The sequence below is a fragment of the Drosophila subpulchrella genome, unplaced genomic scaffold, assembly GCF_014743375.2.
Source record: "Drosophila subpulchrella strain 33 F10 #4 breed RU33 unplaced genomic scaffold, RU_Dsub_v1.1 Primary Assembly Seq354, whole genome shotgun sequence".
Taxonomy (NCBI): Eukaryota; Metazoa; Arthropoda; class Insecta; order Diptera; family Drosophilidae; genus Drosophila; species Drosophila subpulchrella.
In genome coordinates, this window is record NW_023665577.1 from 7871816 (window position 1) to 7883152 (window position 11337).

Consider the following 11337-nt stretch of genomic DNA (forward strand, 5'->3'; position numbering starts at 1 on the left):
GGCAGAGGAAGACTCCACTAGTTGCCACGGAAAGGCACATAAATTATGAGTGCTGGGCGACTCACATGACTGGCTCTAAGATACGTGGCAAAGTTGCCAAATCTGGTTACGTAGGGCCAAGAGTAAAATTTAGTAAACAAATACAAATTTCGAGCCAATTTCATTTGGGCGAGAGCGTGAAGCCTGAAATAACCTGGTAGATGCAAAAGTAATATACCTAACAAGTGCTGGTAACAGCCTGAATTTGGATTACTATCTATGACCTCAAAAGGCCAGTTTTGGCTAAACTAAATGGAATTCGTTCTCTCATCAATATGTTATTTAGCTCTTGCCTATATAGATCGGAATCACCTTCTGTTGTTGGGGTTTCTTAAAAGTGTCATAACTTATGCATGTGTGTGCAGAAGAAAATGTATGTACTGTGGAACAATGAAATTATCCAGGGTTAGGCAAATAGAACTAGAAACAATTCGACGGGCCTCGACTATCAGATACCCGTTACTCAGCTAACAAAAAAGCGCCACCTGTCGTTAATTCCTATCGGCTGCTTATGAGATTTAACAAACACATAACGCGAAACTTAGGTGGTATTAGTGAAATTTCGTAAGCAGACTTTCTGTAAGAATATATCTCTATCCCTCTTGCACTCTATTGAGTTTGCTAATAATTTATTATTGTTTGGTTATAACCTTTTTAGTGAATGGATCGATTCGAATATTTTTTGCCATGTAGATGGGTATTTATAATAAAAATAAGATCTCATATAAATTGTTACAAAATAGAAAAAATATAAAAATGACAAATCCCAACATTCTAGCTCTTATAGTTTCCAAGATCTCAGCGTTCATACGAACAGACGGACATGAATAGATCGACTTGGCTAGTGATACTGATCAAGAAACGTCGGAAACGCTTCCTTCTCCCTGTTACATACTTTTCGACCAACATAGTATACCCTTTTACTCTACGAGTAACGGGTATAAAAATGATTAATAAACAATCTGCATCCACCTTTTTGGTGATTTTTTCAAAGGTAACCGAACAACAATATACAATATGCAATAAATTTCTTAAAGTTATTACTTTCCTATCGTGTTTTTGTACATAAGCTTTCTAGGTTTACAACCTTACAGTAGGAGGTGAACACATACTAAATGCGATGTTGGCCGATTGCTTTAGATCGTTTTCTTTCTTTTTTACTAGGGGAGTGTAGGGGAAGGTGACGAACATGTCAAATCTCATATGTGACGTCACGACAAAAATTCCAAATAATTGTTGTCGATTTCCCTTATCTTATCGAAAATATATTTCCAATAATATTATTAAGAATTCGCATAATTTGTTAGTGAGCTAATTTTGACTAAAAGATGGGGCAAAAATTAAAAAAGCTTTTCAATTCATGTGTTTTTCAGCAGTGCCAGAGCAAAGATTTGTGGGATACCAAGTCAGATAAATATACACAAGTATTAATAAGATCTTTAGCAACAGTTCTTGGTTCTTTCTGATTTTATTTTTGAGGTGTACAGTTAAATTTGTGCTCCATTCAACTTTTATTGAAGAAAAATTAATGAATGTTCACATCTGCATACAGTTGGGCTGTACTGTTTTTATCAGTTCGTTACCTTACCCTACAACTTTTAAAACTGAAACAAATATTAGCTTACGGCAAGAGCAGTAGTAGTAGTATTTAACTCCGCTGACATTTTGCCATCGAACTTTTGAAGAGTATGCTCAATAGGTGTCAGCTCTTTGAGCTTTTAAACCTTTGAAAAATATGGATTTTTGGAAATGTTACATAGAAATCACTAATCGTTCGTCACTATACCCTATACAAGAACGTGCCATCGATCTTTTTGCAAACTGTTAATGTTATCATCGGGGAATACTTGGGCTTTCCAAAAATAAAGATCAGCAACGTTCGGGTCTTCTTTTTTTGTTGAAGTTACCAAAAGAATATGTTTCCAGTTATAACTTTAAAAAGATTAAATACCCGGTAATTCAAAAAAAGGGGCTAGAGCGCCTACCGAAAATCCACCCGGTAATCAACAGCACACCATAAATTAGGCCAGCCCGAGATTGCATCTTGACGTGCATCTATTGCTCGCTCCTTTTCCGCCGCCTGTTTCCTGACCTTTCTCATTGACTTGTCCCATTAATTAAGTTTGCGTCTCTGTGCGTTCAGATAAGATGCAGTTGCAGCTGCCACCCCTGCCACGTGCCACTCCCCCAACTCCCCCACGCCCCTGGCCCATGGGTCGTGCAATTGACTTAATAATTGGCCCCAAACATTTTAATGAGCGGCATCTTGTCAGCATCACGTTTTCCGGAACGGAGCCGGAGAGTCAACGCAAAATATTTGCAAGAAGTGGCATTGGCATAATTAAGATCATGTTGGTATAGGGTCTGCAGCCAAGGGACAGGACTAGGCAGCGGATGTGGTGTCGGCTGAGTGAGGCGGAAATTTGAATGCCAAGGCGTCTGCTAATGCTATTATGATATGCAGCAGGATATATCCACCCGACTTGGCTCCATTAAATTCCCATGCACAAACATTGCGCATACGACATGTGTGTCAGTGTGGCCTGCCAGGTGACAGGTGCACCTCGTGTTCCTCCCCCTGCTCGAGGACCTGCGGGCGTGTATTAACACCCAAGTGGGAATGACATCTCCTAGGAGCTCCGCTCCAGGCACGTTTGGCGGCCTTTCACACGCCTGTCAAACGCTCCTCCTTCTTGGGTGTCCTTAAGCCTCCCACTCCGCCCTCTCCTGCTGAACAATGCACCTAACAAAACTACTGCAAAGTGCACATAAAAGCTACATCATTGCTTATGATTATGAACCGACCACTCAATTTTTATCCATATTTTAGTATTATATGATTTGAAAAATCTCTTTATGATCCGAAAAAATAGTTGTGGTTTTCCAGGTCCAGTCCTTGGAATTTAATTGGCGTAGGCTGGTTGCCATGAGCTAGTTTATATCTTTCTCTAGAGTGAACTATACTCATTTGTTAATTTTTAAAATTTCTAGCCCTGAAACTGTTGAAAACAACAATCGCGGGTGTTTTAAAAAGTTAAACATCGTCTAAGAAAATATTCTTTCAAAAATTAAAAACCTTTAAAAAGGATTGTTTTTACAAGAAGTACTATACAAACAATTCCCAGTCCGCAAATTCCCGAAACATTTTCTTTTAGTGAGTTGCTTTTGTGCAGCTGCGGCACGTAATGACATGCGGCTGCCAATGTTGTGGACGCGCATTGAGCGCCTCGCAACGCCACGCCATCCCGTGGCAGAGCATCTCCATCTCGAGGGCCTTGCATAATTTATATAACCACGAGAGCCGCCAAAAAACCGCAAATCTCGCAGCGCCTCGTTGCACACACAAGGCGACATCGGTGGCAGCAGCAACATCAACATTTCAGCAAGGCTGCAATGTCAAAGAACGCCTCAGCAATGTGGCAGATCGGGGACCGCTTAAAGTAGCCAGTGGTTGCATGTCGACGTATTGATGGTTTTCCCATTTATAACCCGAAACATTTGATAATGGATTGCTGCGGGTTGTCAGCAATTTTGGTCGACTGCCTCGCTTTCAGCAGATGCAAAGATACGTATGTGTAGTTTGGCAGAAAGCTTTTTAAAACGGTATTGCTTAAAATCGTATTCATGTTTGCGGAAGGAATGTTAAATTAAAAGAGTATCGGAACAAGCAAACCACAGTATTTACTCAAAAAGATAAAAAATTGTTAAATTTAAGTCGATTTTAAATCAAATAAGTATAGTTAACAACTACGATATAGTCCAGTTTTATCTTCGATATTATACTTCTTTTTATTCGTAAATCGTACTAATATATATTATGTATATACAAAAAGTGTGTTATAGAAAAGAATCTATTTATAAATAGGAATAACTGCTAAATTGATTTTATCCTTTAAAATTTTACCAGGATAGCCAATTGTGTAAAAGGCTCAGTAAGCACCGAATGGAAAATAAAGTTTATCCAATGGAAACCAGTTCAAAGGAAACATAAGTTCCGACCTAGCTAGGCTAGTCTACAAGTCTCCTTTCACCTTTAAGTCGGCAAAGGTTATGGGCACCGAATCTCCCAATTGCTCCCTGAGCTTGGTGGACAAATTCAACTCGTCGGCAATGACAAAGTATTGTCCACAAGGCAGCGAGGCCAGCAGTACGTCCTCGGCCAACGTAAAGTTCCTGGGAAATCCGGCTGTTTGTGGCCACTTGGCTAGCTCATACTCCAATGTCCACCTGGCAGCCAGATCCTTGTAGTATCCCTCCCGCAAAGCATCTACCTTCTCCAGCTTGGCCAAGTGTGCCAAACTCTTTTCGTGGTTGTCTGACACCTCGATGGCACGCATTAGGAGGGCACTTGTTAGTAAAGTCCACTTGCTGTCCGGTTCAAATTCCAGAAGATCTAGGCAGGATTGCAGCTGCGTTTGCAGCTCCGCCAAGAGTTCCTTGCTGCAACTGGCGGCGGCATGCGGTGGCGAAAAGTAAAAGGCTCCATCTTCGGGGCCAGGCAGGGATGAGAGGCTTACCTCCTGGTCGCAGAGCTTAAGGGAGTAGGTTGTGTTTCTTTGGTAATCGAAGGTCTGCTGGCACTTCCAACTGGTGCCAGAGCTGTCCACTGGCAGCCAGGATTGCAATTCAACCGTCTGCCCTCCGCCAGTCAACTCGATCTTCAGTTGTTTTAGATCTGGGTAGGGCTTATCTAAGGCGAGTACAGCCCCGTGAGACTCCAGTCGAAAAGCAGCTATCCTGGGCGCCCTATCCAGCTGGGCCCCACTGCCCAGCAGCCAACGCTGGTAGAACCAGGCACTACTGTCGTTGGGATCCGTGAAGGCGGCCGTCAGCACCATCTCCAGTTCCTGCTGCAGCTTTTCCTCGCTCATCGGCCGATCCCTCTGCTCGTTGGGATAGAGCTCCGGGAGCAGCAGGCTCCGATGGTGCCAGCTGGAGTAGTTGGAGAAGTTGACCTTTATCTTCTCGGTGCAAAAGTCCAGTTCCTGGGCAGCGGGCACCGCGGCCTTGGCGGTCACGTAGCGCCTGTAGTCCCAAGTGTGGAAGTTGCGCTCGTCGTACTTGAGGTACTTGTTGCACAGCTGCAGCTCCCGCTGCCAGTCCGCCCGGGGATTCTGCTCCAGGGTCCAGCAGCGGTGGTGCCAGGCATTGTAGGACTTGGGGTTGACCATCAGGCACTGCTCGGTGAGGTCCAGTTCGCAGGTGAATATGGAATGGGCCTTGTCTTCCTTCACCGGGGGCTCATCGCTCAGGGGCTCTGCTTGAGCGGGCTTCTCCTCCTCATCCTCCGCCTCCTCCTTCAGCTTGGACAGCTTCTCCAGGACGCACTCCCGGCGAATGTTCCACAGAGTGCTCACGTCCGGATTGCGCTGCAGGATCTGAACCGTCAGGGTGAGCATTTCGTTGTCCAGCTCCCCCGCCTCCCGTTTCTTTTGAATCCTTCCCATGGCGGCCCGATAGGCCCGCACTTTGAGAGCCTGCTCCTTCTTCTTGCGCTCGCGCTCCTCCTCCGTGGTCCTCACTTTCACTCGTCCGTGCATGGCCTTTAATTTAAATTAACTTTGTTTAGATAAACGAAATTATTAGTCAGCAGTGATAGTTATCGATAATTGATACCGTCCACCCGTAATAAAAATACTTTTAATACCAATATACCAAAAATATTCGATAACGGTCGTGCTGAAATGTCAGGAGGGTGTATCGGCTGACTGACGGTTGTACTTGCTAATGGCAGAGCACCACCTATTGCATAAAAAACGAACTATGAATAGCGCTTGTCTTAAAATAATTTATTCGATTTCTTCAGTTACTAAGTTTAGTTTGAAAAATTTCAATGTGGCTGGAAGAAACAATTCTTTAGAAATATATTCACCGAATTTTTTGAGCGTTTTCAAATGCACCTTTAAAAAAATGTTTAATGCAATACAGTTGACTTGCAATCAATAAAAGCTTAGCAACACAAACATTTGAAGAGAAAAGACTTCTTAAATAACTTTATAATCCCTACCAAAAGTAATTTTAGGACTTAGGACTAGTATTTAACCTAACAAAAAGTTAAATGCTTGCTAATAGAAAAGTGATTTATATAAATTACATCCTTTGACGCAATAGGATCGGTTAATATTTCTAAAAGTAGAAAAGAGACTCCTTTAACTGCATGTAAAATATTTTAGGTCGACTATTTGTATCTGTTTATTTTAAAACCTGTTAACATAAATAAATAAAATATTTTAAGTCAAATATTTGTATTTGTTTATTTTAAAACCTGTTAACATACGTAAAACTTGTGAATAGAAGCAATCGAACTACTTAAACGCCCATACCGACTGTCGAAGGTATCTTAAGCTAATTTGGGAGAAATGTACGTTAGCATTAATAAATCATCTATTATGATTACATATGTTTTTCTTAATATTATTATTAATTTTATTATTTTTAATTAATTTTATATTATTTTGTACGCCCCTAACTTGTGAACTAATAAAACTGTTCTAAGGTATTTCAAAATACTACGAGCGCCTTCATTACGTAAATATACTTTCGCTAAAGTCTATCTAGCGCCCACTTTAAAGATTTTGTAAAAGGGTAAATGAGGTTTTATTTTGTTTATCAATACCCATCTGCATACCAAAAATTGTAATTAAAATTCTTTGAAGATTTGTTTTCAGTATACATCTTATTTATTTACATACGCTTGCTTAAAGTTAAAAAGGCAGCCATAGCTGGTATACATTTTATTTTACTGTATTTGTCAATATCTATCGACGTGCTGAAGGTTGATTAAATCTCACCATTAGTTGATAAGGTTATTTGGTTTGCTGAGTAACGGGTTTATGATCATCGATGCATTCGAATATAGCGTTCTCTCTTGTCTTTTATTAAATGTTAAACCAGTTATATAAAACATCATTGGTTCGTTGGCCAGCCCATTAAATATCGCAAGTATATAAAATCTGAATGGAGAGATTCCCCTACAAAAATCCGTTTTCTTTACCAAGCTGCGCCGAAAGGGATTGCAAATTTAGTTTATTCCATCTTATTCAACTGTGCAGGCAATCTTGTTTTAGAGTCCTGCGAATAATTTATGATTGGCACATTCATACATCTTCTTTTTAAAAACACTGCCCTGCCATTGTTTTTTTGTGATCTGTACTCGGTATCTTTTGTTTGCCAAACTGACACCGTTCTGGTTTTCCTGGCCAGTGCTTCGGAGATGGAACCAATCAACCCTGCTGTCCAGATCCCCGACCTTCGCTTTAAGTCGCCGCTTTTGTTTGGCGATGTCATAAAAATAGAAATCTCGCTTCATTGCCGGTCCTTTGTGATTGCCGCAGCTACTTCAATTTACTTAGCGAGTCGTGTGAGCGGTGTTCCGAGGGTGCAGCGAGTGCTTCCACCTAAGCTGATCGGCCAGCAGGCAACCCCTGTGTACCGCACATCCTGACCTGTTGGCCAGATTAGGACCAGACCCGAACCCCTACCCCAATGCGAACCCACATAAAAGCCGCATTTGAGACGCGCAAAATCAGTCATAATATTTCAAATTTCATAAATTGATGCGTATCACATTAGGAGCGACAGCAGGAGCCGCAGTCTAACGGTAACGATGCCAGGACCTGCCACGCCCCCGCCCGTCCTCCTCCCCTGTCCTTGGCTGTGAATCCACCCTCGGGAACTGACTTTGATAAACGCGTTTTTGGAGGGGGGTGGCGACACGCCCACATCTCAACGCGTTGCGCAAATTTGCTGTTAAATAAAAAAATCTCTGAGAAGAAAGGAAAATATAAACGAATTTTTATATAAGTGCACTGCGGAAATATGAAAGACATACTTTAAAAAGAGTTTTATACTAGAATCCTAGTATCCTATTTTAAAGAGTAGTAAAGGTGGATCTATTTTCAGAAGTATGCTTCCCAAATTTGATTTTCACTAATGGAAGTTAACCTCTAATAAAAGTTCGATGCCTTAGTTTGTGATGTAATAATTTAAGTTTCCAAATTTGTTGAGCAGTGCATATCTATATGTAGGTGGGCGGCCATGTACATTTCTTTGATTCGCTGCACGATTGATTTTCCCGCTCCAAGACCTCGCCGTCGTCTTATCCTTAGCAGTCCTTTCATTCGCACCTGCTGCCGCCTAAATTGTTCCCCGACGGCTCAGCCCGACTCCTGAATATCCCTGGAACCCGAGAACCCTGCCCACTTATAGGATATCCCTCCGTAGGTCCAGCCGTCGTTCATTTCGTTTTGTTCCTCTTTGCACAGCCATAAAACAATAAAGGAGATTCTTGTATTTGTATTCCTACTTCGAGTCACTCTCGCTGGAGAAATGCTTTTCTAATTAAATTTTATGACTTGCCTGATGAAGTTTCTGCTGGCCCTTCGTGATTGCGATTGAACTATTGATTGGTCACGAATGGGAGATTGCCCCGGGGCGTCTGGATGAGGCTCCTTGCTGGGGATGATCCTTGGAAGGAGATAGGAAGGAAAGTTAAGTAATGACGGCTGCACTTTAAATTACACTTCAGCGAAGGGCATTCGAATCTGAGACGAAGATATAAAAGTCTTTGATGTCGAAATCAAATTTATTTCGATTCGTATCGAATCAGTTGATTGTGCACCATGGGAAACTGTTTTGAATAAAAGAGGGGGCTTATTGTCATGAAACAGTTTGCGTATTTAAATAGTTAAGTACGGAAAAATATAGGATGGCCAAGTGATTAAGTTAAACTGTAGCTATGATGGAGTATAAAATAGAATGTAATAAAATACGAATTAAATTAAATTAATGCAATCTAACAAGTAATTTCATTTCGTAACATTCCTCATTAAGATAGTAATAACATCTGAATGTAATCAACTTGGAAACACAATATTTTGTAGAATAGAAAGTCCTTCTTAAATTTCCTCAGATTAATTTGCTGCATGAAATGCCATTAACTTGTACACTTTCATTTCCACGTGCTGCCGAACTTCAAGTGTTACCATCAAATTGGTAATCCAAGTAGACCCCAGTGAAATTCACTGGTTTCTCCTTGGCCAACCTCTCTCCCCGCTCCCTCCATTTTCATTCATTCCATTGAGTTGGCTGCCAGGCAAATTTCAGCGATTTCCCGAGCACTTCGCTGCCACGCTGAAAATTGACACCTAATGCCCACGCAGGAGGAAAACTCTCGCATTCAGTGGCCCATCCTCTTGATGGGCTTCACCTCCCACCCCCAGTCCCCTCATCCTTTATCCACGTAGCCTCATACACCAAGAAAAACTTGGCAGTGTGGATTCTCTGTAATAATAATAATATAATTGTTTCTGTTTGAATTTCTTAAAAGGATAACCAATAATAATGCATCTTAAACTAATCAACTCACTTGAAGTCAGAGATAACGTTGCCTTCCGTAGCATTAATATAAATGTTTATAATCTGTTCAACAAAGTATGTTTTTTTTATAAGTTCTATAAACTGACATAATATTAGAATCAAGAACAGGCTGATGTGCATTTTATAATTTTTAGAAAAACACAATCAGGCTAATTGAACCAGACCGTTCCCCTATGGAGGCTATGAGATATGGTGCTCTGGTTATGATAAAATTACAACTATTTTTCTGAATCCTTATCAGGATACAGCGACCGTGTCCTAAAACCGCTGAGTGTATCCGAATAAGGGCTAAGCGAATGCGCAAGCAATTGACGTAAATAAGGAGCAGCCTGGGCAACGTCAGCGCCACGATGACGACGCCTGTAACCGGAGATGCCCGAAGGATGAGGGCCGTGGTGCGGCCTTACATATAGATATACGTATAAATATGGCATACGTATGCCTCGGCCACAGCTTGAGCTTTGAAATTGGAAAAAGTTATGCAAATCTGCTGACGACAGGACAGGAAACGAGCGCACTGTGAAGCACAAGAAGTGAATTAGTTTTTATTTTCAGACTCCCTTTTCTTTTTCCGCTCCCGCGTGCAATTTACGTGCGACAGCGAGTGTGTGTGGGCAGGACTCTGGCCGGGTCCTGTCCGCCTGTCGATGCTATGTGTGCGCAATTATAATAATTGCAATAATAAGAACAGCAGCCTCTAGGCAACTTTGTTGTCATGCAACGTGACGGGGCAGTTCCTTGGGAAAGGACCAGTGCACTGGGAAACATTTAATGCAAGGGGCAGCGAAGTAACAATATTATAGTTTGGTTTTGGGATACAACACACAATTGCGATTATAATATTAAAACTATATTAAATATATATAAAAAAAATTAAGTTATATTAACATATAAACATTTTCATTTGTTAAAAATGTAACTGGATAATGTGTGTATCACAATTTCCATAGATTAAATCGACCTGGTTTCGCTCAGTGCAGTGGAATTGCCGAGTTCCGGGCAGCATTTGTGTGCGTAAATCGCTCCGTTGTTTACCGAGGGCATTAAAGGCTTTCCTGCCGCACGGCTCAAGGCCCAGGACTCAGGGCTCACACAACGTGCCTAAATAAATAGCCAGGATGCGCAGGCCGTCCGAAAGAATAGCAGCTCAGACTCAGTCAGAAGGACTTAAATTCCCGTTCGGCGTTGTCCTAATTACAATTGCCATCGCTTGGCTGGCCCTGACAGCACTTACCACCCCACAGGGCCGGGGATTCCCCCGCTCGCCTTAACGTGCTTAATGCCAATTAAGCGTTCGCCAAACACCCTCCCCTTTTACTCAACGACCCCTTCGTCAATGTCACCCTCTGCTATTTACATTCCGCTTTTGATATTTCGCCTTTCATTGATTTTATTTTAATATTTTTGATTCTTGCTGGATTACTGTTTGCGTATCTTCTCCGACGTCCCATAATCTGCACCCCTGTGTCTATCTCTCAGCGCCTCGCACTTCCGTCGGCCATATGAATAGTTCTAGTTAATTGGATTTCGGACGATTTGTATACCTTGGACTTGTGAAGTAAGAGGGTATGTTGTATTCATGAAAACGTATGCAAGTGGGGGAAGGTTGAGTTTGATCAAGAGAGTTAAGGCCTGTTTCAAAATTCCACCTTTTCAAATCCAAACATTCTGAACAGCTGACATTTAGAAGAACCCACGCATACATTTTTTATTCATTTGAAATCATTTTTACTGAGTGAAGGACGGGTATTATGTTGTCTAAACCTTACTTGTTTTGTTCGATGAGGGATTAAGTTGCCTTGGTGATCGTTTTCTAGGTATCCAATTTATTTTGACAAAATATGCAAGTAATTGAAATTCGATAATGAGGCATAAAACGCATGGGAAACTTGTGTCATGACGTCGCAGTATTACATTTAT

The 11337-nt window shown here is 41.5% G+C and overlaps 1 protein-coding gene across 1 annotated transcript; it reads right to left on the bottom strand.

Moving 5' to 3' along the window:
• Nucleotides 1–3802: 3802 nt before the first annotated feature.
• LOC119560866 (geranylgeranyl transferase type-2 subunit alpha) lies at nt 3803–5651 on the bottom strand. The gene has a single exon (XM_037874538.1). The coding sequence runs from the start codon at nt 5577–5579 to the stop codon at nt 4053–4055; it is 1527 nt and encodes a 508-aa protein (XP_037730466.1). The 5' UTR covers nt 5580–5651; the 3' UTR covers nt 3803–4052.
• Between the last annotated feature and the right edge of the window lie 5686 nt (nt 5652–11337).

What these genes read in the sequence shown, in the direction of transcription:
- LOC119560866 (XM_037874538.1), bottom strand. Translation starts at nt 5,579, where the DNA reads ATGCACGGACGAGTGAAAGTGAGGACCACGGAGGAGGAGCGCGAGCGC.